This window comes from Eurytemora carolleeae, unplaced genomic scaffold (assembly GCF_000591075.1).
Source record: "Eurytemora carolleeae unplaced genomic scaffold, Eaff_2.0 scaffold431, whole genome shotgun sequence".
Lineage (NCBI taxonomy): Eukaryota > Metazoa > Arthropoda > Copepoda > Calanoida > Temoridae > Eurytemora > Eurytemora carolleeae.
The window spans coordinates 26,953-54,156 of NW_019396340.1; the positions used below are offsets into that span (position 1 = coordinate 26,953).

The 27,204-nt window shown below is 33.9% G+C and overlaps 1 protein-coding gene and 1 long non-coding RNA gene across 3 annotated transcripts; one reads left to right on the forward strand and one right to left on the reverse strand.

Moving 5' to 3' along the window:
* Positions 1-2,826: 2,826 nt before the first annotated feature.
* On the reverse strand, positions 2,827-5,491 carry LOC111701271 (uncharacterized). 2 transcript variants are annotated; one of them, XR_002765172.1, is made up of 4 exons: positions 4,919-5,491; positions 4,668-4,738; positions 3,817-4,057; positions 2,827-3,063 (listed from the first exon to the last, which is right to left on the reverse strand). It is a non-coding gene; the product is annotated as an uncharacterized LOC111701271 (long non-coding RNA). The 2 variants fall into 2 exon arrangements; XR_002765171.1 differs by lacking the exon at positions 4,919-5,491 and having other exon boundaries at positions 4,668-4,866.
* A 4,110-nt stretch (positions 5,492-9,601) lies between these two features.
* Positions 9,602-26,792, forward strand: LOC111701283 (anillin). Its single transcript, XM_023472479.1, has 22 exons — positions 9,602-10,028; positions 11,097-12,627; positions 13,675-13,878; positions 14,257-14,490; positions 15,178-15,256; positions 15,759-15,851; positions 16,119-16,212; positions 16,471-16,590; positions 17,499-17,610; positions 17,840-17,884; positions 18,200-18,259; positions 18,791-18,872; positions 19,433-19,515; positions 19,911-20,168; positions 20,862-20,914; positions 22,343-22,447; positions 23,142-23,229; positions 24,356-24,417; positions 24,785-24,852; positions 25,375-25,435; positions 25,881-26,096; positions 26,512-26,792. The coding sequence occupies exons 1-22, from the start codon at positions 9,757-9,759 to the stop codon at positions 26,576-26,578; spliced, it is 3,987 nt and encodes a 1,328-aa protein (XP_023328247.1). The 5' UTR covers positions 9,602-9,756; the 3' UTR covers positions 26,579-26,792.
* Positions 26,793-27,204: the final 412 nt, after the last annotated feature.

The window sequence follows — 27,204 nt, forward strand, 5'->3', positions numbered from 1 at the left end:
CAACATTTCAAACCTGTATTAGTATTATGTTAAAGTTTGCTTTTATCTAATTATGTCATTGTAATGAGTATTATCAAGTGCGGTGTGAAAATACGTTCGTTGTGAAAATACTTTCATTTTGATCATGAAAAAACTAGAAAGAATAAAAATCACAGTAAAACTTTTTCGCACGCATGATACCCATTTCAATAACATGTATAGTTTTATTCAGTTTTACTCAAATTATTTAAAAGCAGGTCGATAAAGTTACGTAATCACTCTGTTGTAGGGTGATTATATAACTTTATAATGCGACAAATTAGGTATGAAATTTAAAATTTTAATTTCAGGGTGAAAAAGTTACTTTTTCGCCCTGTTGTAGGGCGATAAAGTCACTTAATCACCTTACAACGGGAAATATTAGGTGTGATAAATTCCATCAAAATTGAATAAAGTTCTTTATTGTTTCTGAAGCAAGAAATGCCACTTTTTAAGAGAACCCATACAAATTAAAATTATCAGTTTTCAAAAAAAAGATGCTTTCAATCATCATCGCTTTAAATTAATTAAAATTTAGGAAAAGCTTTGCATAAATATAGTCTAGCTTCTGTCTTTCTTTTCATTTCGGAAAGATGTTAAAATAAATTGAAAATTCAGATACAATTCTAGGATCTGTTTTTTAAAAAGACACCTAGCTCTCCATGATCTCCATTCGAGATTTTTATTTAGACGCAACAAGAACTTTATCAAAAATCAAATCTTTGAAAGAATTTCTCTGAGCACTGGGCAGTTTGCTCGCTAAACTCAAATATTTCACCATGTTCAATTGTTAAAGCGTGAGTTTCTGTCTGACAATAAGACGATGCTTGGGGCCCATTCAGAAACTTGCTTGGTTATTTTTTTTGCATATTTTTCAGAATTAGAAAAATTTGCTTTTCTTACAATTTCATTTTGCATAATTTTGACCCCGACAGAAAATATATGGATGGTAAAATAAAAATATTGCAAAGTTTATTTATCAGAATAAGAACACTTTTCAAGCCAGAAAAACTTTGATGTCTTCCGCATTATTGATCAGATTAAAGTTTTGGGGGTATCTCAAGTGAATCGAATATCCCCCTTTTTAATAAAGGATCAATTTAAGTTACGACGAGAGTCCATTTAAGCCGATTTTAATCTTCTATTTCAACTCTAAATTAGCACATTAAAATAAATTTTAATCCCGCATTTTTACTCACAACTTCATGATCAATTGTCTTATTTGTTCCGAGGCAAATAAATAACATTTTATACCGGCAAAGCATTATTTCGTGGATTTTAATAAAAAATGCACATTTTTAGGAAACTTGAATTGTATAAATTTATATAACTAACTCTGCTTAGTGTTTTCATTTGAGAAATTATGCATAATTTTTACTTTTTTGTTTGCTTTCGGTTGAAATTCAAGATTTTTAATCATGGTCCGTAATTACACCGAAAACAAACGAAAAAAGTAAAAATCCCGGCCAAAAACATTTTGTCCCGCAAGATAACACATGCAGGTTGCATAATAGATATTTATCTCTCAACAACATTTTCTTTCCCCATTTTTTTATTTCATTTCTGTCTTCTTAATTTTTCATCTTAAGTTATTCATTCCTCCAGCACATTTTATCCAATTGTTGCACCGTAATTCTTCCTTTTTTTACTTGAACGCCTCTAAATACTTTCACTTTTCTTTTCACCTTTTCATCCCTGGATTCTTTGATCTTTAAAACATTTGTTATTTGATCTTTTTTTCTAATATTCTTGATCATTTCACACATATTCAAAATACAATCTTTTCTGTGACAACACTTCAACTTTCATGGGGACATCAAAGAAATTATATATAATTGCAATTCAATTGCTATGTCTTCTTAATAAATCCGGACAAAAAGTTGGAATGGAAAAGTAATTGAGTCTTTGCAACAAACTCTGAGTTTCTAATCCGATATATCTGAGCAACCCAATGTTGTAGACCTTAGATATTTCAAATTATGATCTCTATTATATCAAATAATCTAAGTTTTTAATGTCATTGGTTTACACCCTCAGGTTGCAAAGATATCATTAGAGGGTCAGTACGAGACCAGTGTAATGTACCTTTGTCATATGTAAATTTACAATCTTTTTGTAAATAGTTATATATAAGTAAATTGTAAATTGTAAGTTGTATATATAGACGTGTAAATTGTAAATTGTATATAATTATTTGTTAATGTAACCCTATATGCATGGATTAAAAAAAGTATATATATGATTTGTAAATAGTAAATGTTTAAGTGTATTAAAGCAATATTTTAATATGAACTAAATTAATTTGTAATTTGTAAATTATTAATTGTAAATGTAGATATGTAAAGTATTTTTATGTTGAATGAACTGTAAATTGTAAATTGTAAATGCATAACTGTATAATGGAAATATTTTAATATTGACTAAAAACTAATTTCTAATTTGTAAATAGAGAAAATTTAGTTTTCCGGTAAAATCGTTCAAGTACACGTAAACGGCGGGAGTAACTTTTAGAAACCTGAGTCCGAATTTAATGAATTTGAGCCGCGCCTTAAATCCGCTAAAAACCGGTTTCAATTGAGCGCTGGCTTAAATCTTGAAACATTGGATACAATTTTAAGTGGAACCAACCATATTTAATCCGCGACTACAATTTAAGCCGCGGCTTAAATTCTTTAAATTCGGTCTCTGGGCAGCGCTGGGTTCCCAAGCTAGTTACAAACATGGCTAAGAAAATCTTAATTTAAAATCAAAGAGTTTTAGAAGAGAGTCATGAAGAAAGTGCTAATTACAAATTGAACATATAGTTTGTTTTAAACTTTATCATATTTATTTTCAAGATGTACATATTTTTTAATTGAGATTTCTGTGCAGACCCATTCTAAGGGTTAGGTTTAGGTTTAACCTTCTCCAGGAGTAGGTTTATGTTTAACCTTCTCCAGGATTATGTTTAGGTCTCCACCTTCTCCAGGATTAAGTTTAGTCCCAAATCTTCTCAAGATCTACGCCAGCATCAACTAAAACCTTTTTAAGTTCTTCCTTTTCTCTCTGAAATCAAATTTGACATATTTAGAAATGACAACTAGATATTCTTGTTTCTAAATGAGAAAAAATGTGAGATCAGATTATGGCAGTAATGAATATCCTTTTGAAAAGCGAAAATATGAAAGCAATCACTTGTGAGGCACTACGTATTTTTATATTTAAAAGGACTGAGGCCGAATTTAAAGAATTTGAGCCGCGGCTTAAATCCGCCAAAACCCGGTTTAAATTAAGCGCCGGCTTAAATCTTGAAACATTTCATGCAATTTTAAGTGGAACCAATCATATTTAAACCGCGGCTTAAATTTAAGCCGCGGATCAAATTCTTTAACTTCGGCCTCAGGAAGTGTAATTTCAAGTGACCCTCCATGCAAAGATGGCGCATTGCCAGATTTACAATAATACCCTTGAAACCTTAATCTGATCAAATCTGATGGAAGATAACGTCGTTTTCCTGACTCCAAAAGTGTTTAATTCTGATAATTTCTCCTCTGCTTCTTTTAAACATGAAACGCGCAAGTCCCTTTTGCAGAGAATTTGCAAATGAAAATAAAAGAAACTAAAACATGGATATATGATTCATACTTAATCAGCTGTCAAGGGTACCGTTGTAAATCGGGCATTGACATCTGTGCAGTGAGGTCAATTGATTTTACTCGTACATTCCCTTTAAAGTATAAATCGTTCATGGCACTTTTCAGGGCTACTAAACATTCTGTTAATGATCTCTTTAAAAATAAAAATTAAAAAGTTCATAACCTTCTGTTAATCCTTCAAGTTCCTTTTCAATTCTATCCAGGTCTTCCATCTCAACATCAACCATAGCAATAATATCTTCCACACTAGTTCCACATCTGAACATATTTATAATAATATTCCATCTCAACATCAACCATAGCAATAATATCTTCCACACTAGTTCCACATCTGAACATATTTCTAATAATATTCCATCTCAACATCAACCATAGCAATAATATCTTCTGCGCTAATTCCACATCTGAAAATATTTCTAATAATATTCCATATCAACATCAACCATAGAAATAATATCTTCAGCATTAATTCCACATCTAAATATTTTAATCTTTTATTCATGATGAAAATTTTTCCCTATACTGAGAGAAAAATATCGAAAGTTTGTATTAAAATCTAAATTTTGTTATTTACATTTTAAAAATAGATTTAAAAAAGAAGACATTTTCGTCTTTCAAATTAAGTATGAGAGAAGAATAAACCAGAATATTAGTAAACATGTTTCACTAATTTTATTGGTTACCTCTTCAATACTAAATAAAAAAGAAAAAAGAAAAGTTCGAAGTCTTTGCAAGATTTTCTTTGATTTTTGATTTTTTAATATTTATTTTCACATTTGATATTTTAAACTTTTTGTTGGGTAATATCTTTTAAATTTTAAAGGAAATTTACGCTTTTATGGACTGAATTGGACCAAAATTAAAATATCCGAGCAGATCTACTTCATTGTAGATAGTTTTATCTGGTATGGTTAGGTAATACAAATATATTAACTTGAAATATTTTTATTTTGGGAGTAGACAGAAATTATCAAAAGTAAAACTGAAATATTAATATTTTAGAAATTAGAATACCTTTCATAATATTCCTTGCACATTTTCTCTCCCTGCTGGATTCCAACCTGGGCTGCCACTGTTAGCTGGACCTGGATACAGCAGGAATTGATTTATTGATTGCTATAAACAGGGTTACCCACAAAGAATGAGACTTCAGAGACGACTTTACAAAACTTAAACTGTTTTTTTCCTCATATAAATGATTCTCTGCAAAACTGAAAACTTGTTTCTCTATTTGCCAAAACATTTAATAAATGATAAAAAATTACTATCTTTACGGCAGAAGATCTACAGTCTTTACCCTCAGGAGATACTAAATAAAATAATGTTTATCAATACTGTAAATTATTATGTTAAAGTGGTGGCTGGGAAACAATATTGATATTGGAATCTCTTTCACAGAGTTATTTATTATTCAACTTCTGAACAAAAATTAAACCTTGATTTTTAAATCTAAATTGTTGCAGAATACAAAATGTAGAATCTACTACCCATGAAGTATCTGTAACCTGATACCTGCACTGAAAGGTTTTTATTTACTTCTTAAAAGAAACTTTGAAAAGTCAAATCTCAAACTTGTTCTTCATCAAATCATTATAAATATTTCTTAAAATACTTGTTATTAACCCCCTGTATTTTAGCAACTCTATATTGGGATCAAGAATAAAGAGAGAATACCCAAGTGTTGATTCAAGGGGAAGGGAGAAAGATGGCTGGGTAGAAAAAAACTAGGATAAAGAGAGAAAGAGAATTGGAAGGTCTTTGAATAATTAAAACTAACTTGGACACTTAGTGAGGTCCAAGTAAGGTACTAAAACACTCGTGAAACAAACACCGCCCAGGGAGAACTGGTTTCAATATGTGCGCAGAGAATACGCAGCAGCAATTAATTTTCCTTGCCTTATTACCTTGCGTACAATGTTCTTCAATATTACATAAAGATTTTCAGTGAAGTTGAAAAACGACGACATTCCATTAATATTTGAAAAAATATCTCACCCCTCCGGATTTAAAATCAATTTCCTTGTTGAAGGTTTCAGTCATAATAATCACGTTATCAGTCATACTAAATATAAAAATAAATAAAGATGAAAATTTATTTACATATCGTCATTGATCCGCGCGTTCAGGTTTATAGTGATTTATTCAAAACAGTTTATATATTTCAAAATTATTTTTGAACATTTTTTTTTATTCCAAAAATTTTTAGTCCAGATTTCAATATTTCAAAAAGCTTTAATGTGTAATATTTCGTCCGCTTAAAAGATACTAAAAGGGTTAGTTTTAGGATGACACATTTTTATATACAATGAATGAAAAAATGTGTCTTGAATTTTAAGAATGTTAATTGAAACCAAATTTTAAAAATTGATTCAAACCAAAAAATTTCTTTTCCCTTTTCTTATTAGTTGAATATTTGGCAGAAAGCTCACAAACTAACTTTTTACTGCAATTATCCTGAAAAAATCAAATGTATTGAATTTGCAGTTCATGTATTGAGTTTGAAGTCCATGTACTGAGTTTGCAGTCCATGTATTGAGTTTGAAGTCCATGTATTGAGTTTGCAGTCCATGTATTGAGTTTGCAGTCCATGTACTGAGTTTGCAGTCCATGTATTGAGTTTAAAGACCAAAAATTTAGTTTGAAGTCCATGCATTGAGTTTGAAGTCCATGTATTGAGTTTGCAGTCCATGAATTGAGTTTGCAGTCCATGTTTTGAGTTTGCAATCCATGTATTGAGTTTGCAGTCCATGTATTGAGTTTGCAGTCCATATACTGAGTTTGCAGTCCATGTATTGAGTTTGCAGTCCATGTATTGAGTTTGCAGTCCAAGTATTGAGTTTGCAATCCAAGTATTGAGTTTGCAGTCCATGTATTGAGTTTGCAGTCCATGTATTGAGTTTGCAGTCCATGTATTGAGTATGTATACCATGTTTTGAGTTTGAAGTCCATGGATTGAGTTTGCAGTCCATGTATTGAATTTGCAGTCCATGTATTGAGTTTGCAGTCCATGTATTGAGTTTGCAGTCCATGTATTGAGTTTGCAGTCCATGTATTGAGTTTGCAGTCCATGTATTGAGTTTGCAGTCCATGTTTTGAGTTTGTATACCATGTTTTGAGTTTGCAGTCCATGTATTGAGTAAGCAGGCCATGTTTTGAGTAAGCAGTCCATGTACTGAGTTTGCAATCCAAGTATTGAGTTTGCAGTCCATGTATTGAGTTTGCAGTCCATGTTTTGAGTTTGCAGTCCATGTATTGAGTAAGCAGGCCATGTTTTGAGTAAGCAGTCCATGTATGAAGTTTGAAGTCAATGTATCGAGTAAGTAGTCCGCGTATTGTGTTTTAGTCCATGTATTGAGTTTGAAGTCATTGTATTGAAGAAGCAGTCCATGTATTGAGTTTGCAGTCCATGTATTGAGTTTGCAGTCCATGTATTGAGTTTGAAGTCATTGTATTGAAGAAGCAGTCCATGTATTGAGTTTGAAGTCATTGTATTGAAGAAGTAGTCCATGTATTGAGTTTGAAGTCCATGTATTGAGTTTGAAGTCCATGTACCTGATCCTTGCTGGTCATCTCGGCATTCCATTTATCAAAATCTAAAGTTTCGCTTTCTCTACTAGAAAGTTTGTATTGTATGGGTCCCATAAAATGTTGGAATAGAAACACAACTGTTAGACTCGACTCAAAGAAGTTCGTAGTAAGATTTCGATTCTATACTGGAGTCCACCGGAGGGATTTTATTTTCACTGGAGGTTTTGGAAAAAATGGTTTTTACAATTTAAAACTTTACGCAGGGTGATTTACATTCTGTAAAAAGAAATTTAGGTTAGTTTAGTCCTTCTCATGTCCTTCTTCAGTTCTCGTCAATATGATATATTGCTCAGTGAACTAATTTGATATTCTCAAAATAAAATTCACTCCTGAATGGTTTAATAATTACGAAATCCATTAAAACACCAAACCACCCCGCTTATCATTGAAGTATTTATTTATTTATCTATGGTTATAATTCCACTGGAGGGATTCAGTTATCCTTCCTAGAGGTTTATAATTCCATTGGAGGGATTCAGTTATCCTTCCTAGAGGTTTATAATTTCACTGGAGGGATTCATATTTTCATATTTTATTCATATTTATTAATAAAAAAAACTCTGTTTAGTCAACCATCAAAATAATACCTTATTATTAGGTAGATATCCCATATTTTAAGATGAAAAAAAATATATTTTTAAATTTAAAAAGATCTTTTGATTTCTAGAACATATTATTTCTCAGTATAGAAGATTTTTATTATTATTGTTTTTCATAAAAAATGTTCTATAGTCTATGAAATGTCATATCTAGAAAATGTCCTGTCTATGAAATGTCATATATAGGAAAAGTCCTGTCTATGAAATGTCATGAAATGTCATAAAAAGGAAATGTCCTGTCTATGAAATTTCCTATCAATGATATGTCCTGTCTATGAAATCTCATAAATAGGAAATGTCCTGTCGATGAAATTTCCTATCAATGATATGTCCTGTCAATGAAATGTCATAAATAGGAAATGTCCTGTCTATGAAATTTCCTATCAATGATATGTCCTGTCAATTCGTCACTGAATTCCCATGTTTTTTGGGACACCCTGTAGAAATTTATTTATGTACAGTTTAACCTATTAACCTGTAGAATAAAAAGACGAGATTTAAAATTTGATGTGTTTTTAATCAACTTAAAGTAAAATGGGTCTGTTATCATTGAACAATACCCAATTGCTGTATGCCATATTACTTTGGTCTATTTAAAATCATAACTTTAGCCTAAAATTCGTCTTCCTATCCCATAGTGATTTGAATCTTACTGTACCAGAATTTCGATCCATGAAACAGGTTTGTTCTAAAGTCTTTAAAAAGTTGCCTGACCAGAGCTGGGAACTTTTGAGTGGTGGATATCGGGATTGATGCTTAATCCACTCTTTTTCTTAATCTCCAGATTAAATAATGCTTGTTCTCCTCATGAATTTAATCTCCAGATTAATTAACAGATCGGGATTAAGGATATCACATTCTAAAGTTTTCAGCTCTGAATTCTCATTTAACCTTAATTTCGTGACTTGAGATTATCTAGGCTCGGAATCTGAAATAAATTTTCTCTATTATAAGGTTACTCTGAACATTGAACCAACCAGGGGCGTACGAGGGCATAAAATATTTTTTTGGGGTTCCCCCCCCCCTTGGCAACATTGTGTCCCCCCTTAAAAACCCTTCTTTTTAAATATTGGTACCTTTTTTAATTTTTTTTTGCAACCCCCCCCCCAGGACTTGTTTTGTTCACCATATACACCAAAAAGACTACATTTTGGGTGTTACTAACCTTACAGAGTCTAAAAATTATTCCTTTGCTTGAAAAACTAACTTTTTAACTTTAAATAAACAAACAAAAAGATTATTCAAAATAAAAATTTGGGCTGTCAAATGGACATAAGGGAAAAGAACTCAGATTATGAGATGGAAAAAAGATTTTTTTTTCAAATATTCACTTTCTAAAAAAAATGTTTTAAAACAATTATTATTCCTTGAGATTGTTTCTTCACAAAGATTAAAAACAAACTGTGTAGATGTGTGAATATAGAGTTTGGGTGGGGGTCGATCTAATTAACGAACTTTTGCGTTTACAGCATAAAAACAAATCTCAAAATTTACCCGCCCGTAAAACAATTGTATAAAACCCGATCTGGAATACGCCCATGTTCTGACTCTTAAGACCACGCAGCACACATGCTTATTCTAATTGAATTTTTAATTTTTAATCTTTTTGAGAAGAAATTCTTGTAATTTTCCACAGTGTTTAAGTCCTAAAAATGTTCGTTTTCTTATTCATTTGATGAGTGATTTTCCTTTTTCTATTTCTTCGTCAACCTATTAAAGACGATCTATCATAGATTCAAGAATATGGTGCGGCATTTGGCGCCATTCAGTTTGAATTTCGAAACGGTTGTTAACGGCCTATTTTCCAGCAGTATTTGCTAAAGATAACTCTGTTTACTCATTTTAATTCGTTATATTTATCTAAACAGTAACAGTTAGTTTGTATTCATCCTTTCATCAATCTAGGGAGTTTAAAGATGGATCCAAATGTACTAAAAATGATCGAAAGATCGCGGGCTCGAAGCTCAGCCAAGAAAGGTGGAACACGGATCGATCCAATGGGTAAACTCAGCCCTCGAAAGATCGACACGGAACCTAGAAGCCCTCTGAAACCCAGGAATTTTGACGGATTGTCCCCGATTAAGGGAAGCCCTAAGAAGGCGGAGCTCCCCGCCTCTCCGTCTGATACCATTAAACGTCTTCTGTCTCGAGAGAGCTTAGAAACTAGCGTCAAGGATTTACTGGCCAGGTATATTTTATATCTTTCAAGATATAAGTGTTACATGATTTAACAAGAAATTCAAATAGTACGGCTGCGGGTTCGGATTCAGTTGCATGAAATTATGTATGTTTGTCAGCTTGTATCTGTTCTTAATGTCTGTCTCTGCAAGATCAAATTAAAAATGACGATCAATCAAACTTGTATGTGTAATTTCCTAGAGAATGAATTGGACCAACCCCGGGCCCCCTCCCCCCCTCCTATCAATTGTGTGCATAGATAACACATGGATATAATTAATCATGTTCTCGCAGCGCCCGGCCCCCTAGCCTGTCCTAGCCGCGGCGCTCGACTCCCTATCATGTCCTAGCCGCAGCGCTCGGCCCCTCTAGCCTATCCGAGTCACAGCGCTCGGTCCAGAAATTGTCTCAATCTAACCTATCCATATACTAATTAAAATTAATGTAAAAAATGCGGGGGGGGGGGGTCCAAAAATCGTAATCTAGGACGGACCCTAGCCTCGGAATAACCTATGCAGGTCTTACCGGCCGTCCGTATCCTAGCATAGTTGCGAAGTTCTATAAAACTTAAAATCTCGTCTGGGATACCTTATCGAGCTATTTTTTCTAACACACGTTCAATATTTCTTTTCGTATTTCTTGGGTATTTCATTGCCGATTCCTTTTATTTATTCTTGACATTTTTCATGGATTTTTAACATTTGCTTCCCGTCCTTAATGCTTAATCCCATATGTCCAAATGATATCTAGGTCTGTTCTAGATAATGATTTTTGGACCCGGCCCCCCTCCCCCTCCTATCAATGCTGTACATGAGCAACTACTTAATCATTTTACATCTACATTATCATTATTAATTTTTTTGTATTATTTTTGGGTTAGGTCAGGTTAAGACAATTTTTAGGCGAAGCACTTTTGTTAGGACAGGCTAGTGGGCCGAGCGCCGCAGCTAGGACATGCTAGGGGACTGCACGCTACGGCCACTTGTCTAGCTTGTAATGAGGGGGGTAGGGGCGGGAACAAAAACTCGTTGTATAAGAAATTTCCTTAAAACTTTAATTGAATTTTTATTCATTGCAGAGACAGTCCTGGAAAAACAATTAAAACACACACTTACTCCTCCACCACCTCCAGCCCCTCCAGAACCACCATCACCAAGACCGTGGTCACCGAGACTGAGGAGAGGTATGAGAAGAAGGAAACTATATCCGTCTCTGGGAACAAGAAGTTCCTTCAAGAGTTTGACAACGGTAAGGTCGAGGACCAACTTAAGAAGGTTGAGTCAGCGTTCAACGAGACCCGGAGAATTGAACCCCAATCCAAACCATACAGTGGAAAGAATAATTCAACCCCAGGAAAGGAAACTGAAACTCTGCCAGAAGATACAGATTATTTCGCTGCCCGCAAAGCTCGTCTAGCCAACCTTGCGAACAAATTTAAGGCAATGGACGAACAAAGTCCAATCCGTAGTCCAGTCCGCAGCACTAGCCCAGAGAATACTAGGACCAGAAGTCCGATTAGAACCATACCTGTAAATTCTGAAAAAGATGATTCTCCGGCTGGCCCAATGCGTCCTGCTTTCAACAGATCGGTTTCTCCTTCTAAAATCGTGACAAACGTGACTGCTAGACCATACGTATCTCCAACTAAGTCTTCCGCTGTATCTCCCGTTAAAGCTCCTTCACCTGACAAACCCAGCGCTTACAAATACAAGAAACCTGAGGATGAATCATTTATCAGTAGTCTGAAAGCTCAAGGATTTACGGAAACTGAGTCTGCTTCGCGTCTTGTTTATGATTTCCAAGAGAGACAGAGATCTCCGTCTCCGGCCAAATCTCCGGTTAGACAGATTTATGCTAGACAAGATAAACAAGATGAGACAAGAGGCAGCGTTCATGAGGCAAAATCTAAGTTTGAGCAAGCAAAAGGACGAACTTCAGAGACAAGAGGACGAGCCCCTGTCAAGACGACAGTTTTGAGTAGTCCAACCAAGACTGCTGTATCAGCAACCAGATCTGTATCCCCCAGTAAACCTCATCCTCTCCAGTTCGTTTCTCCCCAGGTAGCAGCTCAAGCAGCAGCAGCAGCATCTAGTATACCTCCTCCTCCGCCTAAACCTTCCAGAACATTCGACTCCAATCCGGCCCCTGTCACCAAGTCTTGGATAACCAAGGCTAAGGTTGACGACAAGATGTCGGACGCAAAATCCGATGATCGTTGCGACACCCCTGTGCGCAAAACAATGAGCGAAAAGAGACACATGTTCGAAAACCAAACCCCGGAAGTTGAACCTGTTGATCCCGCCATGATGTCGATGTCGGACCGGAAGAAGTTGTTTGAGAAGAATCGATCCATACCGACCCCGATCGCAAGGTTTGGAGAATCTGTGACCCCTGCGATGTTATCTAAAGCTAGGCCTGTAGTGGAGACGATGACCCCGGCAGAGGCCTGGAAGAGGAAAAGAGAATTCTCTCCGGTTAAGAATCAACCTCCAGCTAAGAAGCAGAGTCCTGAGAGTTATGTTAACTCTGGCGCTAAAACTAAGCTGGTTCAGGACACCAGGAGACCAAACCCTGATCCATCTCCTGCAACCCCACAGGCAGGACGAAAGGTAAATCTTAAGGTTGAATATGAACCATCATGAATATTCAAATTTTAAAAATTGCAAATAGATTGATTAATCTTCGTTTTGAATTATAAGCTTCGAAAGCGTTTAGAATTCATACTAAATTTTTTGTTTTGTTTTGATCCTGGCTTAGATAATTTGCTACTTTTGTGTAGATCAAAGAGGTAATATCATTATCATTGTAACAAATTGAAAAATCCATTTTTTCAAGGTTAAATCAAGATGACTTTCATTCTGTTAACTACTACAGGACATGTTTTTAAAAAAAAATTGATCCATTTAAACGCGTTTTTAAATGCAAAGATGATTTTTGTGAAAATAGTTCAGACACATTTTAGATAAAACATAACATCTAAAGCTTGGCAGACAAATTACCCATTTATTTTTCCCCTAAGCTTTTGACTTTTAATGCAACACATAAATACTCTAAAAGGTTTCAACATTCAAAAACTAAACTTAAAGGTTTTAACATTTAAAAACTAAACTTAAAGGTTTCAACCTTTAAAAACTAAACTTAATGGTTTCAACATTTAAAAACTAAACTTAATGGTTTCAACATTTAAAAAATAAACTTAATGGTTTCAACATTTAAAAAATAAACTTAAAGGTTTCAACATTTAAAAACTAAACTTAAAGGTTTCATCATTTAAAAAATAAACTTAAAGGTTTCAACATTTGAAAACTAAACTTAATGGTTTCAACATTTGAAAACTAAACTTAAAGGTTTCAACATTTAAAAACTAAACTTAATGGTTTCAACATTTAAAAAATAAACTAATAGGTTTTAACATTTAAAAACTCTATTCTATGTTAGTAAGCTTTTTAAAACTTTGCAATACTTTCATCCTAAGAAAAAGTATAAATGAAAACGAACAAAAAACTATCTTTTTGGTTTTTTCTTTTCTAAGGATCAAAAACTGGAATTGTAAAACTTCAGATTTTTATGGAACCTTATAAACGCCCAAAAACCTCAAATTAATTACCTATCACTTACAGCCAACCCTTTAAATTCTGTAAAACAAAATATTTTAGGCTACAGAGATTCACAAGAAACTGTTTGAGAAGAAGGACTGGAGAGAGAATGATATTGCCAGGAAGGTTCAGGAGGATAAACAGAAGGAGATGGAACTTCTCCTTAACAGATATAATCATCTGAAATCTAGCGCAGACGGTGAAACTTCGTCACCTGCTCCTAAGCCTGCTCCCAAAACAGCGCCTAAGCCACAAAAGAACAAGGTAAGCTACAATACATTTTAAGTTCTCCAATAGTGAAGGAAAATGAAGAAAAATTGTGAAGTCAAATTAAAAGTTTTTAGGGGGGGGGGGGATTAATTCATTTTAAACTGGAACCCTTCTTCCTTTTTTATTTTTACAAACAAAATAATATTTAATTACCCCAAAAAGATATTTGAGACATTTTGAGGGAAATGATTTTTCAAGAAAATATATACCCCAAACAAAAAGATAGAAATTGTATTTTATTTTTCTTTCTACCTTTTGAGTGAACTGGTCTATGGATCCAGGTCGTTTGCTGCATGCTGCATGCTGCATGCTGACGCGCTCTTATCTATATCGAGTTCTCTTCCGGATCTGTTCATTATTTCTTATTTCTAGGAGTCGCCTGAGAAGTACTACCCCGGACTCAGCTCTTTAAAGAAGATTAAAGTCTCCCCTCCTAAGGCTGGAGGTCTCTACCCTGAGCTGGCCTACGAGTCTGATACAATGTCCTCGAGGTCAGAATCCGTCATGTCCTCCGACACTCTCAACTCAAGCTTCGAGAGTATTGGAACAATCACAAGTGAAGCATCAAGCCTCGGCGGAGCAATTATCTCGGCTTCGAGGAAGTCGGTAAGTTAAGAAATTGGAAAATTTGTAAATCATTTTCTGATGAAAAAGGAATTTTATTTGGAGTTAAGTAAAAAAATAAGACCGCTAGCCTCGAAAGAAAAAGCAAGAAAAGGTCGGAAAAATTAAAGAAATAAAATTTTTTTCGTTTTGGACAACTAAGAAGATGTGATAAGGTTTCATACATTTTTATATTTACAATCTGTAGTTTAAATAACAAAAAAGTTATGGACTTTTTGATTTTTGTTAAACACCGCCTCTTGACTGTCTGTACCCTATCCTATGCTTAGATTATAATGACTAAATTTTTAGACTTTTTTCTTTTATTACGAATTTTCTCATTCTTATATTTCTTAATATTCCAATGGCAACCAGGATTAGATTGCTTTTTTCCAATTAATTTATACCAAGAAAAACTAGGATGGCCATTTTAGGTATTAATGTCTGGTATTCAAAAGTTGTGAAATCTATAATAAATCCTGGGAAATTGAGTTGACTAATTAAATTACTAAGGTTTTGTGTTGTCGATGCTGGATTGGTAGATTCGTGGAACAATCTAAGAGAAATCTTGGATAAACGATGGTTGGGAAACCTAAGCCCCAAGTTCCCAGAAGAAATTCTGCGCCTATACATTTTTCGAAATGTGTAATCATAACATTTAAAAAAGTTTAGAATCATATTTATATTCAGGTTGTTCCTGATTTGAAAACTATTCCTGAGAGTAATGATAGCATGAATACCGAGGATGGAGATGATATATCAGAATCAGGTAGTTACATACAGAATATCATGGTTTACGAAAATAAAATAATATTCTTCAATATTGATTAAAACGACTAAATGAATGATAATTGAAAGGACATAGTTGAATAAAATATGGATGAATGGATAATATTTAGAAGTAATGGATTATCAGGATAATATGCCATCGATAATTTATGGCTAGTTAGTAATACGGTTCTAACTATATGGATGATATTTATCCGTTGGATGATATTGATCAGACGGATGTCGAAGCTTGACATTGGATCCATCTTTCACATAAAAAATCAATAAAATATTCTTGTCTTAGATAACTATTATGTGAATTATCAAAATTTATTGCTTTTAACCTCCTAGGATAATAAACGAACACTGGTGCATATATTCTTGTTAACAGCTGAACTGGTTTCAATATGTACGCAGAGTATACGCAACTGCAATTAACTTTCCTTGCATTAGTTATAACCTTGTATGAATATAGGGATGATGACTATATGGATGATATTTAGGAGTTATGGATGAGATTGATGATATACTAGAGGAAGCTATGGATGATTCTAACTATGAAGGAAGTGTTGATTATTCTCCTCATAAACCTAAAGGTATGAACTCCTGTATTTTTTGGAAAAACAATTTCTCCTCTCTTCTGATTTTTTTCTTTAACATGTTACGTATTACTTTTTTGTGGTATTTTTTTTAAGGGTAAGTATTTGAAAGGGGGGGGGGGGATTAGCTCGTTGATGACCAATTTTAAATTTGAAATATGCACCACTCACTGATGTCAGAACTTTTCGGTATAGAATTGTTGATCTTTACGCTTGATCTCGATATCCAATGTGAGCACTTTCAATTAACAATTTCTATTGTAGGATCCAGCAGTAGCTCCGGGTCCAGTAATGTAGGACGAAGTGAATCGACAACCAGCTGGGAGTTCCATACTCCACAAGCAAAACAACCTCAGAGGTGGGATTATTTATTACATCTATTATCCAGAGTCAAGTTAATAAGTTGGACCCCTGACATAACTTAAAAAGTAAAGGTGTTCATTTTTTGTTATTCCTTATCCTACTTACACATGCCTCTAAGATTTTATGCCCACTGCCTAAATTCTAGGGCATATTGCCTGCATCTTCATTTCAGCTATGCCTCTACTGCCTGAATTCTAGGGCATATTGCCTGCATCTTCATTTCAGCTTGCCCAACTAAATATTTTTTATTCAGGGAGGATAACTCTAGGTTTAAGACTCCTCTAGTTCTGGCTAGGGACTCCCCTAATAAGGAGCCAAGGGTACAAATAGAAGGAGCTGAAGGACCTATGCTGCATACTGTCAGTTTCTACAGGTACAGTGTTTTCTATCCATATATTCGAGCTTTTCTTCTTATCTATCTACTTTATTTCTATCTATATATTTCAATCCATATATATTTGATCTTTCCTTTTTATCTATCTTTATTTCTATCTGTATATTTCTATCCATATATATTTGATCTTTCCTTTTTATCTATCTACTTAATTTCTACCTATATTTCTATCCATATATATTTGATCTTTCCTTCTAATATATCTACTTTATTTCTATCTATTTATTTCTATCCAAATATATTTGATCTTTCCTTTTTATCCATCTCTTTATTTCTATCTATATATTTCTATCCATATATTCGATCTATATATCTTTCTTTCAGGTCTCTATATCTGTTCTAACAATTTTGTATTTGTATATTTAGCTATTTGACCCAACAAAAACCATCACAACCAGACAATCTGCTTTTTACCTAAATATCCAAATAAAAAAAATCAAACTTAGAAATAAGAAACAAATTCTTCAGCAACCGTGTATTCGATACCTGGAACAAGCTACCCATTTACATCAAAGATGCTCCACACCTATAGCTTTTAAAATCTCCTAATGACAAAACCTGGATGGAGATGTAGAAAAATATAAACCAGAGAACTCTGCAAAACTACTACTTGAGTACCCTGGAGTCACAAATACAAACAAACAAAGCTGTCTATCTACTTTCATTTAACCTATCTTAATTTATCTTTCTATCTTTCTATCTTTCTATCTTTCTATCTTTCTATATTTCTATATTTCTATATTTCTATCTATCTATCTATCTATCTATTTATCTTATCTATCTTATCTATCTTATCTATCTTATCTATCTTATCTATCTTATTTATCTTATCTATCTATCTATTTATATATATATATATATATCTTTCTATCTATCTATCTATCTAGGAAGCAAAGACCTGCAAATCCTCCTGTACAGCGTATAGTACTGAACCCAGTACTAGAACAAACTGTAGTAGCTGCTGAGAGTCCTAGGAGAACTATTTCACAGAAAATCAAGGTTTTTATTTTAAAACATTTTTATTCTTATTTAAGTTTTTAAGTAATAACTGTATAAAACTAAATTGTGAAGAGTTTTTGCAAAAACTTTAATTTTATCTTAATTCCCTGCGAAAAGATAAAAGAAGTATTTTTTTATGGAAAAAATGAGTTTTTTAAGATTAAGTTGAAATATTTTTCTTGAAAACTAAATGATAAAATTGCATGAGAGTTTACCCTTGAATGTTTAGGTTCTACAAGAAGAGGCACAAAGCCAGATGTCAGTGATCTCACAGGTAATTCCATTTTTCCATTATTCCGTTATTCCGTTGTTCTTTTTAAGGGACTGATCACTTAGTTTTGACGGACCCTCCATTTTTAGAGTGCCAATCAATCATATATCTTTTTAATCTTAACGAGTACAAGCTAACTTAAGCTGTGTTAATTTTTCCACAACTTGCAAATTAATGTAAAAATAAACGATGTAAGTTATCGTTACTGACTTGTAACTTTTACAATAAGAAGGTCAGCTCATGTACCATTCTTTAAATTCATTCAATAAATATTTATTTAAGAAACAAAACAAACAGAATTATTTTCTAATTTCCCAGGCGAGCAGTGCTCTAAACCTTTGTCGGTCAACTAAGGAGTTCTTCGGTTCATCAGAACAGGTATTTTATAGTGGAAAATGAAGATTTGACCATAAAATGCCCTTTTAGGGTCGGTTAACATATTTTGAGGGGCATTTAAAAGGTTGAAATATGTTAGAATATTTAATCCATAAACGACAGTTCCTGTGCGAAATGAATAAAAAACAATTTAAATCTTTTCGCAAATCTTTTAAAAAATCTTAGCATCCTCTTATACCGATTTCATCTCTTTTTTATTAAAATTATTTTCGCGCCATGTTTAAATTTCTATCAGATTGAAATCCATAAATGTAAAAAATAGTTAAATATGTCCCATTGGTAAGTCTCCTCTCGGGATAACATGGGGCGTTATCCATGGATACATCGGTTGGACTGACGGGTTGTCCTTTAATAGTAATAATACAGCAGGACCGAATGGGCTGACATTTTTGAATTATTTTTTTTTAAATATATTTTTTTTCTTCAAAATTGGATTTTAAAAAAATTTTGCGGGAAACGTCGGGTACTTCAGCTAGTATTACAAATAATGGTTTTACTCCTGATTTCTGCTAGGTTGAGGGAGAAAGATTACTCCTGGTTGCTACGCATAAGAGAACTGCTGCACTAAATGAGATCAGCAAACTAAAGACCGAAGGTAGAATTGTAATTGGGAAATATACTTCTGTAATGAAATTACCAAATTTAAGACCGGAGTAAGAATTATAATTGGGAAATATACTATTGTAATGAGATTAGCAAACTTAAGATCGAAGGTAGAATTGGGAAATATTTTTTGACAACTTTTTTTTAAATTTTAAAAAGGTTTTTAAAAGACAAATTTGTACAAAATTATTTTAATAGTATTATAGTATTCCAATTTTTCCCACTTTTGGATTCTTGGGGCCCCGGGACCCTTCCCCTGGGGGGGGGGGAGCTGAATTTGTAGATGTACTTTTCTAATCAACTATGAGGTAAAAAATTAGCAAAGTTCTTCGAAATTAATTTGATTCGATTTGATTTGACTGGTTTGGTTTGGTTTGATTCAGTTTTGTTTGGTTTGATTTGAATTGATTTGATTTGATTTGATTTGATTTGATTTGATTTGATTTGATTTGATTTGATTTGAATTGGTTTGGTTTGGTTTGATTTGATTTGATTTGATTTGATTTGATTTGATTTGATTTGATTTGATTTGATTTGACTTAATCTGTGTAGGAGGACTCGGAGTACAGGAGGATGAGGACACTAATGTTCGTGGTACAGTCAGTCTTAACAGTATATCTCTTGGACTCAAAAAGGTGAATATTGAATGAAAATCATTATCCTACAATCAAAGTGAAACAAGCGTGCTCGGGACCTAGAAACGATATTAACTAACTTAAAACATATAGAGTTACCCACAAAGGATGAGACTGTAGAAACGACTGTACGATATTTATTCAATATTTACATATATTTATGATTTTATGTAACTTCAAACTTATTTCTTTCTTTGCTAAATCATGAAATAACCCATTAGAACTCTAGTCAAGGGCAGTAGACTTAATTTAGCCTTGGGATTGTCTGATATGAGTTTGGTCGTCTTTACAGTCTAATTCTTTGTGGATAACCCTGTAGTTAACTTCATAAAAGTACACTTTATACAATTTACATAATCGATCGTTTTTAGAGTATCAGCTGTTTTTTTTTCAAGGATTTCGTAAATCAGCTGAGATCCGGCGACGCTGACGATTTCGTCCACTACTTCCTTTGCCTGGTGAAGTGCGCCGGCCAAGTTATTCCGACGATGATGGTTTCTACCTTGGACGGATTGGACGGGAAGACTCTTGATTTCCCGAACTTGATCAAGTTGACTGATCTACCGAAGAATTTTGTAATTCAGCTCGAGGTTTACGGTCTCCAGACTAAACGAGAGATACTGGACCATGATGCAAAGTATCATATTAAGAAGGTTAATGTCATTTTTCGCTTTCTCTTTGAGGTCAAAATTTTTGATTATTGAATCCCGGGATCAAGCGTTTATCTATATCTTTGTTGTTCGAAGAATTAAATTAAATTCCTCTTGTTTATCCTTCGGTCAAATCTTAACGTAGATAATTTCTAAAGTTTATTGTCACAATGGATATTGAGATCAAGTGTTGTAGATTAGCGCTACTTCACACAGAAGTTTTGACCTCATGAAATTTTTATGGGTTGTAATTTCCGATATTTTAATTCGCAAGGTTTGAGTGGAAAAAATAAAAATATGACCGAAATTGTCGATCTTGTTTGGTTTTTCAGCTGAAGTTGGATGAATTGTTAAAGATAAATTTCGGGATTGCACAGTAAACTTTATACATGTCAGTAATAATGATAATCAAAGCTACTATTACGATGTCAAATCAGAAAAGTTCTGCCTTGAGAGTTCTAGGCCGTCGAAAGAGTAATATTATTATATTCTGAGATGGAATTTAAAGAATTTGAGCCGCGGTTTAAATCCGCCAAAACCCGGTTTAAATTATGCGCCGGCTTAAATCTTTAATCAATTTTAAGTGGAACCAACCATATTTAAACCGCGGCTTAAATTTAAACCGCCGCTCAAATTCTTTAAATTCGTCCACTGGACTCCAGAGTTTTCCTGTTTTTAATTGTTGCTATTTGTTAGGAGAAATCTGTCTTCAGTTTAACCCCTAAACTGAAACTAAACAAGGAATCAAGGTGAGATAGTGTAATTATTTTCTTCACGTGTCTGGTGATTCATTTCAAGAATTTGTAGCTTAAACTCCTGTGTATTGTCTTTTTTTGATTCACCGACAAAAGGTCAAACGACACAGGGTCAAACGACAAAGGGTCAAATGACAAAGTGTCAAGCGACAAAGGGTCAAACGACAAAAGGTCAAAAGTGCGACAAAGGGTCAAACGACAAAAGGTCAAAATGATAAAAGTATTTTTTGATTTAAATCATAGGAAACTCGCAACCCTCCTATCAATTTTGTACAAGGATCTTATATGTTAGACATGGATATAATTGACCATGTGGCCGCAGCGCTCGGCCCCCTAGCCGCAGCGCTCGGCCCAGAAAGTGTCTTAACCTAACCTAACCCTAAATAATAATAAATAAATACTAACTGTAACAGATGTCAAAATTTTAAAAAAAATTTCCCATTTGTCGCATTTTTTGACCCTATGTCGTTTTACACTTTGTCGTTTTACCCTTTGTCGCGCTTTTGACCCTATCGTTTGACCCTGTGTTATTCTTCATTTGTTAGGGCCCGAGGGGATTCATTTCAAGAGTTTACTAATTTATTTTCGAGACACTAGTCCTATTTCTCGTAAGACCATAAATTTTATTAGTTAATATTTTATCTCCAAGTTGTAATCTCTGTTTGTCTGTTTGTTTGTTATCCGAACATAAATCAGAAACCCCTGGACCAATTTGCCTCAAATTTTGCTTGGGAAACTCGGGAGACCAACAGGAATGTTTTTAGCTTTGTTTTGAGATTCTTAGCTGAGTGGATATCGATTTAAAAGCGAAAATTTTGTTTTCTGGTAAAATCTTTTAAAGTGCGGGTAAACGGCGGGAGTAACTTTTAGTAACCTGGGTAGCGTTGGGTTCCCAAGCTAGTATGTACAGGGTGTCCCACATCATATAAGATCGTTTATAGCTCTAAATTAAGATTTAAGGAACTAATCAGAAAATTTTAAGAGTGTTTTTTTTTTAAATGTAGAATGCTAATGTAAAAATTTGCTTGCAGAAAATACCAGGTATTATGTGAGTATTATGGCGTTAAAGCTTGGAGATTATCTAATATGATATGGGACGCTCTGTTTGTATTTCTGTTTTTATGTCCCATCATAACTCATGAACCTTTTGACCGATTTGCTTCAAATTTTGATTGGGAACTCGGTAGAACCATGGGAACAGTCTTAGCTTGGTAAATTGAGACTGAGTAGGTTGACTTTTGTAGAGAAAGTTTAGTATCCAGGCAAAGCTGGGTTCCCTGTAAAATTTGATAACATAACATATTTAGCTGTTAGGAGTACTTATGGGTTATTTTTATCTGGGTTCTAGGGAGGGGGGGGGGGAGATACCGAAACAGGCTTTTAACGACGTTTTTCAAGTCAATAACAAATTCTCCATTTTAGGTTGACCCGTCCAGAGATGTGTTCCCCTGGAGGTCCCCAGGCGGTCAGGACCTCTAGCTTTGCTATGGTCGGCAATACAATCATAACAATAGAAAACCTTAAGAGGTAGATTTTTTTTACGATCTAGTTTTTTAAACGTTTCCAGGGAGAAAAATATCAACCAGTCTGCAAAAAAATATGCTCTCAAAACACACCTCTTAATTCTGAAACTAATGCGATATTGATAAAAACTTCCTTTTCTCTGAATGGTTCAATATAAAAATAAGCGAGAAAAAAGAATTTTTTTTTTTGAAAAATTATCATTTGTTCATAAGATAAGCAAATATTGAAGAAATGCTGAGAACCAGGATCCGTTTTTTTTCCTTGAAATTGATCTTAAAGCACTGGAGAGTGTACCCCATATCTTTCCCCTGGATGGAGATATTAATTGTTTGTATTCCAGGGAGGATTGAGTACTGGAGAGTGTACCCCACAATTCCCACTGAATGGAGATATTAATTGTTTGTATTCTGGGAAGGATTGAGTACTAGAGAGTGTACCCCATATCTCCCCCTGGATGGAGATATTAATTGTTTGTACTCTAGAAAGGATTGGGTAGTTGAGAGTGTACCCCATATCTCCCCCTGGATGGAGATATTAATTGTTTGTACTCTAGAAAGGATTGGGTACTGGAGAGTGTACCCCATATCTCCCCCTGAATGGAGATATTAATTGTTTGTACTCTAGAAAGGATTGGGTAGTGGAGAGTGTACCCCATATCTCCCCCTGGATGGAGATATTATTTGTAATTGTATTCTAGGAAGGATTGGGTACTGGAGAGTGTACCCCATATCTCCCCTCTAGATGGAGCTATGAGGTTCCAATTAAACTGCCATAGTGAAAGTCAGGTAGGACTAAGAATAAATAATAAGAACTTTTTGCAGGAGAGAAGGGTGATATTATTGTTAAAATTGTACCAGTGCAGTGCATTGATTAAATTTTACAATACTTCCTTTCTCAAGTATCTAGGGAAAGGGGAAGGTTGAGAGGTAAAGGGGAAGGTTGAGAGGTAAAGTGGAAGGTTGAGAGGGAAACGGGAAGGTTGAGAGGTAAAGGGGAAGGTTGAGAGGGAAAGGGGAAGGTTGAGAGGGAAAGGGGAAGGTTGAGAGGGAAAGGGGAAGGTTGGGAAACGGGAAGGTTGAGAGGGAAAGGGGAAGGTTGAGAGGGAAAGGGGAAGGTTGAGAGGGAAAGGGGAAGGTTGAGAGGGAAAGAGGAATATAGGGAAGGGAAGTAGAAGGGGAAGTTAAGAGGAAGGTAGGGTAGATAGGGAAGGGGAACGCAGGGAAGGGGAAGGTAGAGAATCAATGGAAGGTTGGCAGATAAAGAAGTGAAGGAAGGCGGAATATAGTGAAGGGAAGGGCTGGAGCTCTGTACCTCGACATAACTACGTAACTATATCTAATAAAATCAGAGAGATTTTCATGATTATTTTTCCCCAATAGTTATAAAGCAGCAAAGAAACCTGTTAAAATTTTTTGCGCTCCACGCACAACTTCAAAAAAAAACCTGATAAAAGAATGCTCAATACTCAATATTTTTTCCAAATAGTCAAATATAGTATTAAAATTTTACATTCTCCCCCCAAGAAAAATTATGGGAAATGAAATCGAAGAATAGTCCTGAACTTACAAATAATCAATTCCGTCTTTTTTGCGATATGGATATTAATAAATTATCTTTTTAGTTATCGAATTTATTGAAGGAAATAAAAAAAATTTGAAGGGGGTGGAAAGAGTAAAAAAAATCGGAATTATATACAGTATACACCCATGATTTTAAAGTAATAAAATCATTTGACTGTCCATAAACCTTTCCTGAGGCCATATGAGTTGCCACAAAAATTTGAGCCCGATCGGTTCAGCTTTTTTGACGTTACACAGACAGACAAATAAGTTAAATTATATACAGATTGATTGATTGATTGTACTTGCTTTTTTTTTGAAAAAGTCATGCTTTATACAATAATATTTGAAGGTTGCGTACAGAGGATTCCTGACAATGTTTGACGATGTTTCTGGATTCGGAGCCTGGCACAGGTCAGCACATACTAAAATGTTTCGTAGTACTTAATCCAAGATAAGGGGGGGGGGGGTGAAAAAGTCCTTAAAAGAACAATGTGGAGGTGCCATGTACTAATGTTCGTTGTTCAGAGAGTATTTTTTTCCATTTTTGACAATTTAATAATTCTAATTTTAATGGGTAAGAAATGAAAAATGAAGCCTTAAAAATTTGTTTGACCCATTGCTCAATATTAAAACTAAGTACCGTCTATTCTGTAGAATCCTCGTATTCAAATACACTGAATTAACTGCGTACACTGCGTAGTATTTAATATTAATGTTTTTGCTCGGAAAAGGGTATATTTACATACTTAACCTTGTACTGATACTATTGTATGTACAGGAGATGGTTTGTACTGGACGGGAACAGATTGTCCTACTGGAAGTACCCGGAGAACCAGAATACACAGGGTTAGTACATCACTAAAATTTTAATAATTTATTCATATCTGAAATAAGAGAATATTACTCCTGTCCAAGAATACTAAGATTAAAGAAACTAAGAAGATTGTATTACTCCTGAAAAGTTCAGAAATATGTTTTTGTTATGATTAAATGATTAAATTTTATTCCATTTAAAAGATTCAGAATTGAGCCTCCACTTTGTCCTAGGATACATTTAGATGGCCGCGAGAGTCGATCCCTATTTTATTGATTAATTAGTTGTCTATCTTGATAATAAAAATATAAAAAGATTTATTAAATAAACAATGGGACATCAAAAGGCAAGTTTTTTTATTGTTTTTGATACTTTTTAGCAAAAAAAAAATATTTTCTCCAATGCAGCGAGAGATAAAAATAAACCAAAAAAACATAAATCACATCTGAAGGAAAACAATAATTTTCATAAGGAGGTGGAATGATTTTTCGAGAAAATATACACCCCTGTCTAAATGTTAACCTTCTGCTTGCTAAGCTTATACTTGTGTGTAGAACCTATTGGAACTATTGATCTCGGCGGATGTATCACTCAATCTGTAACTATTGCTCCAAGGTAAAGATGGCTGGATTTTGGGTGGAATGATGTATTGTTGGATTGACGGATTGTTGGATTAATGAACTAATTGTATGGTTGAGATACTTAATAAATTGGTTGATTTACTGATTAATTAGTTGATTTAACTATTAACTGGTTGATATACGGAGTATTGGCTGATTTACTGATTCATTGGATGATTTACTGATTAGTTTGTTGATTTACTGATAAATTGATGGATTAATTGATTTGTGGATAGTGGATGTGTTGATTATTTGATTGATTGGTGTTTGGATTGATTGATTGTTAGATCTAGAGATTTTTGGATTGGTTGATTGATGAGTTGATTGATTGATTGATTGCTTGCATATATATGAATTGATGTTAAAGTTGTTGAATTACGATTGAACGACTAGTCATTGCAGTAATAAATTAATAATTATATTTCTTATTTCTATTTTAGAGAGATATGTTCCCGTATGCACACCTTTCTCCTGGAGAGCCGGCGTCCTGCCCGAACCTCTGATCGTGAGAGTTTAGTTTTAGTGAGACAAGGAACCTGGACAATTATCAGACACCTCCTGTCCTCTGACTCCAGGGAGGAGAGGTTAACCTGGTGCAGTATACTGAACCAGGCTCTAGACAACCTCAGGGCTTGGGATCCTCAATCTAAATACAGGTATCAAATTATATTATAAACTTTTTGTGGACTTTAAAAATCGAAATTTTTCAAGGCAATTTTTTTTTATTCTGACCATCCAATAACCTTCCCTGGGGTCATGTAAGTAAAATTGAGTTTTTGATTCTCATATCTACAGTATTTTATCTTATTAATTATAATTGCAGACCGTCAGATGACAATAAACAAAGCCTGCGGATTTAACGCTTAGCTTATCAATATGCTTAATGCTTATCTTTGTTTAAATATTGCCATTTATTGTTTTTTGTTAAGTTTTAACGGTTTTATTTTCCATCCATTTTTATTTGGTTGCATTTAATATTATTATTTGGAACAGTCCACTTCTTCTCATGAAGTCAAAATTATTCCCACAAATCAAAAATCATTTTTCAATTTTTATCTCATTTTTGTTTAGAACTGGCTCAGTGTCAAGCACTGACTCAATGTCAGGCGCTAGCTCTACATCAACTGAAATCTGGTGATCTTAAACGATCATTATGATGATCTAGTTCTACATCGGCTGAGATCTGGCGATCATTTGATAAAGATCTACTTTCATCAACTATCCTTACGATCATCTTGTTCTCTGACAGATATCTGGTGATCATCATACCGCTCATCACCCTACAATAATCTCTTCGAAATTATTTCTAGTTCAGTAACTTCAGTCAGACCAAGAAAATCTTCAGATTTAGACAGAACACTTATCAAAGTTAACCTTATCTTTTGTCCGTTATTTTCGTTAAAGATAATATTTAGAATTTGCGCGGGAAATTCAATTTTACCGGAAAATGAAAACAAAGTTTTCTTCTGTGAACAATAGTTGTTCTGCACATTTTCCAGTCTTGAACTTTAATTGTAGTTTAGTTAAACAATGTTGATTTATAGTTCTACTTTTAGTAAGTTGACCTTGCAGCATATGTAAAAAAGCGTTAATTTTTTATTGTCAAGGAATTAAAAATTAGATATCGACGAATTTGAAAGTTTTATTTAATTAACTCCCTAATTCTCATCCTTGTACTAATTCTGTTTAAATCATTGTCATTAATGTAAATTGACTTCAAGTATTAACAGAAAAGACTAAATATAACTTTGTAAACATAAATAA

Bases quoted from the DNA above. Each gene is read 5' to 3' on its own strand.
- LOC111701283 (XM_023472479.1), top strand. From the start codon at position 9,757: ATGGATCCAAATGTACTAAAAATGATCGAAAGATCGCGGGCTCGAAGC. The intron at 16,591-17,498 runs GTACAGTGTTTT...CTATCTATCTAG, and splicing joins CATACTGTCAGTTTCTACAG to GAAGCAAAGACCTGCAAATC. The intron at 19,516-19,910 runs GTGAATATTGAA...TTTTTTTTCAAG, and splicing joins TATCTCTTGGACTCAAAAAG to GATTTCGTAAATCAGCTGAG.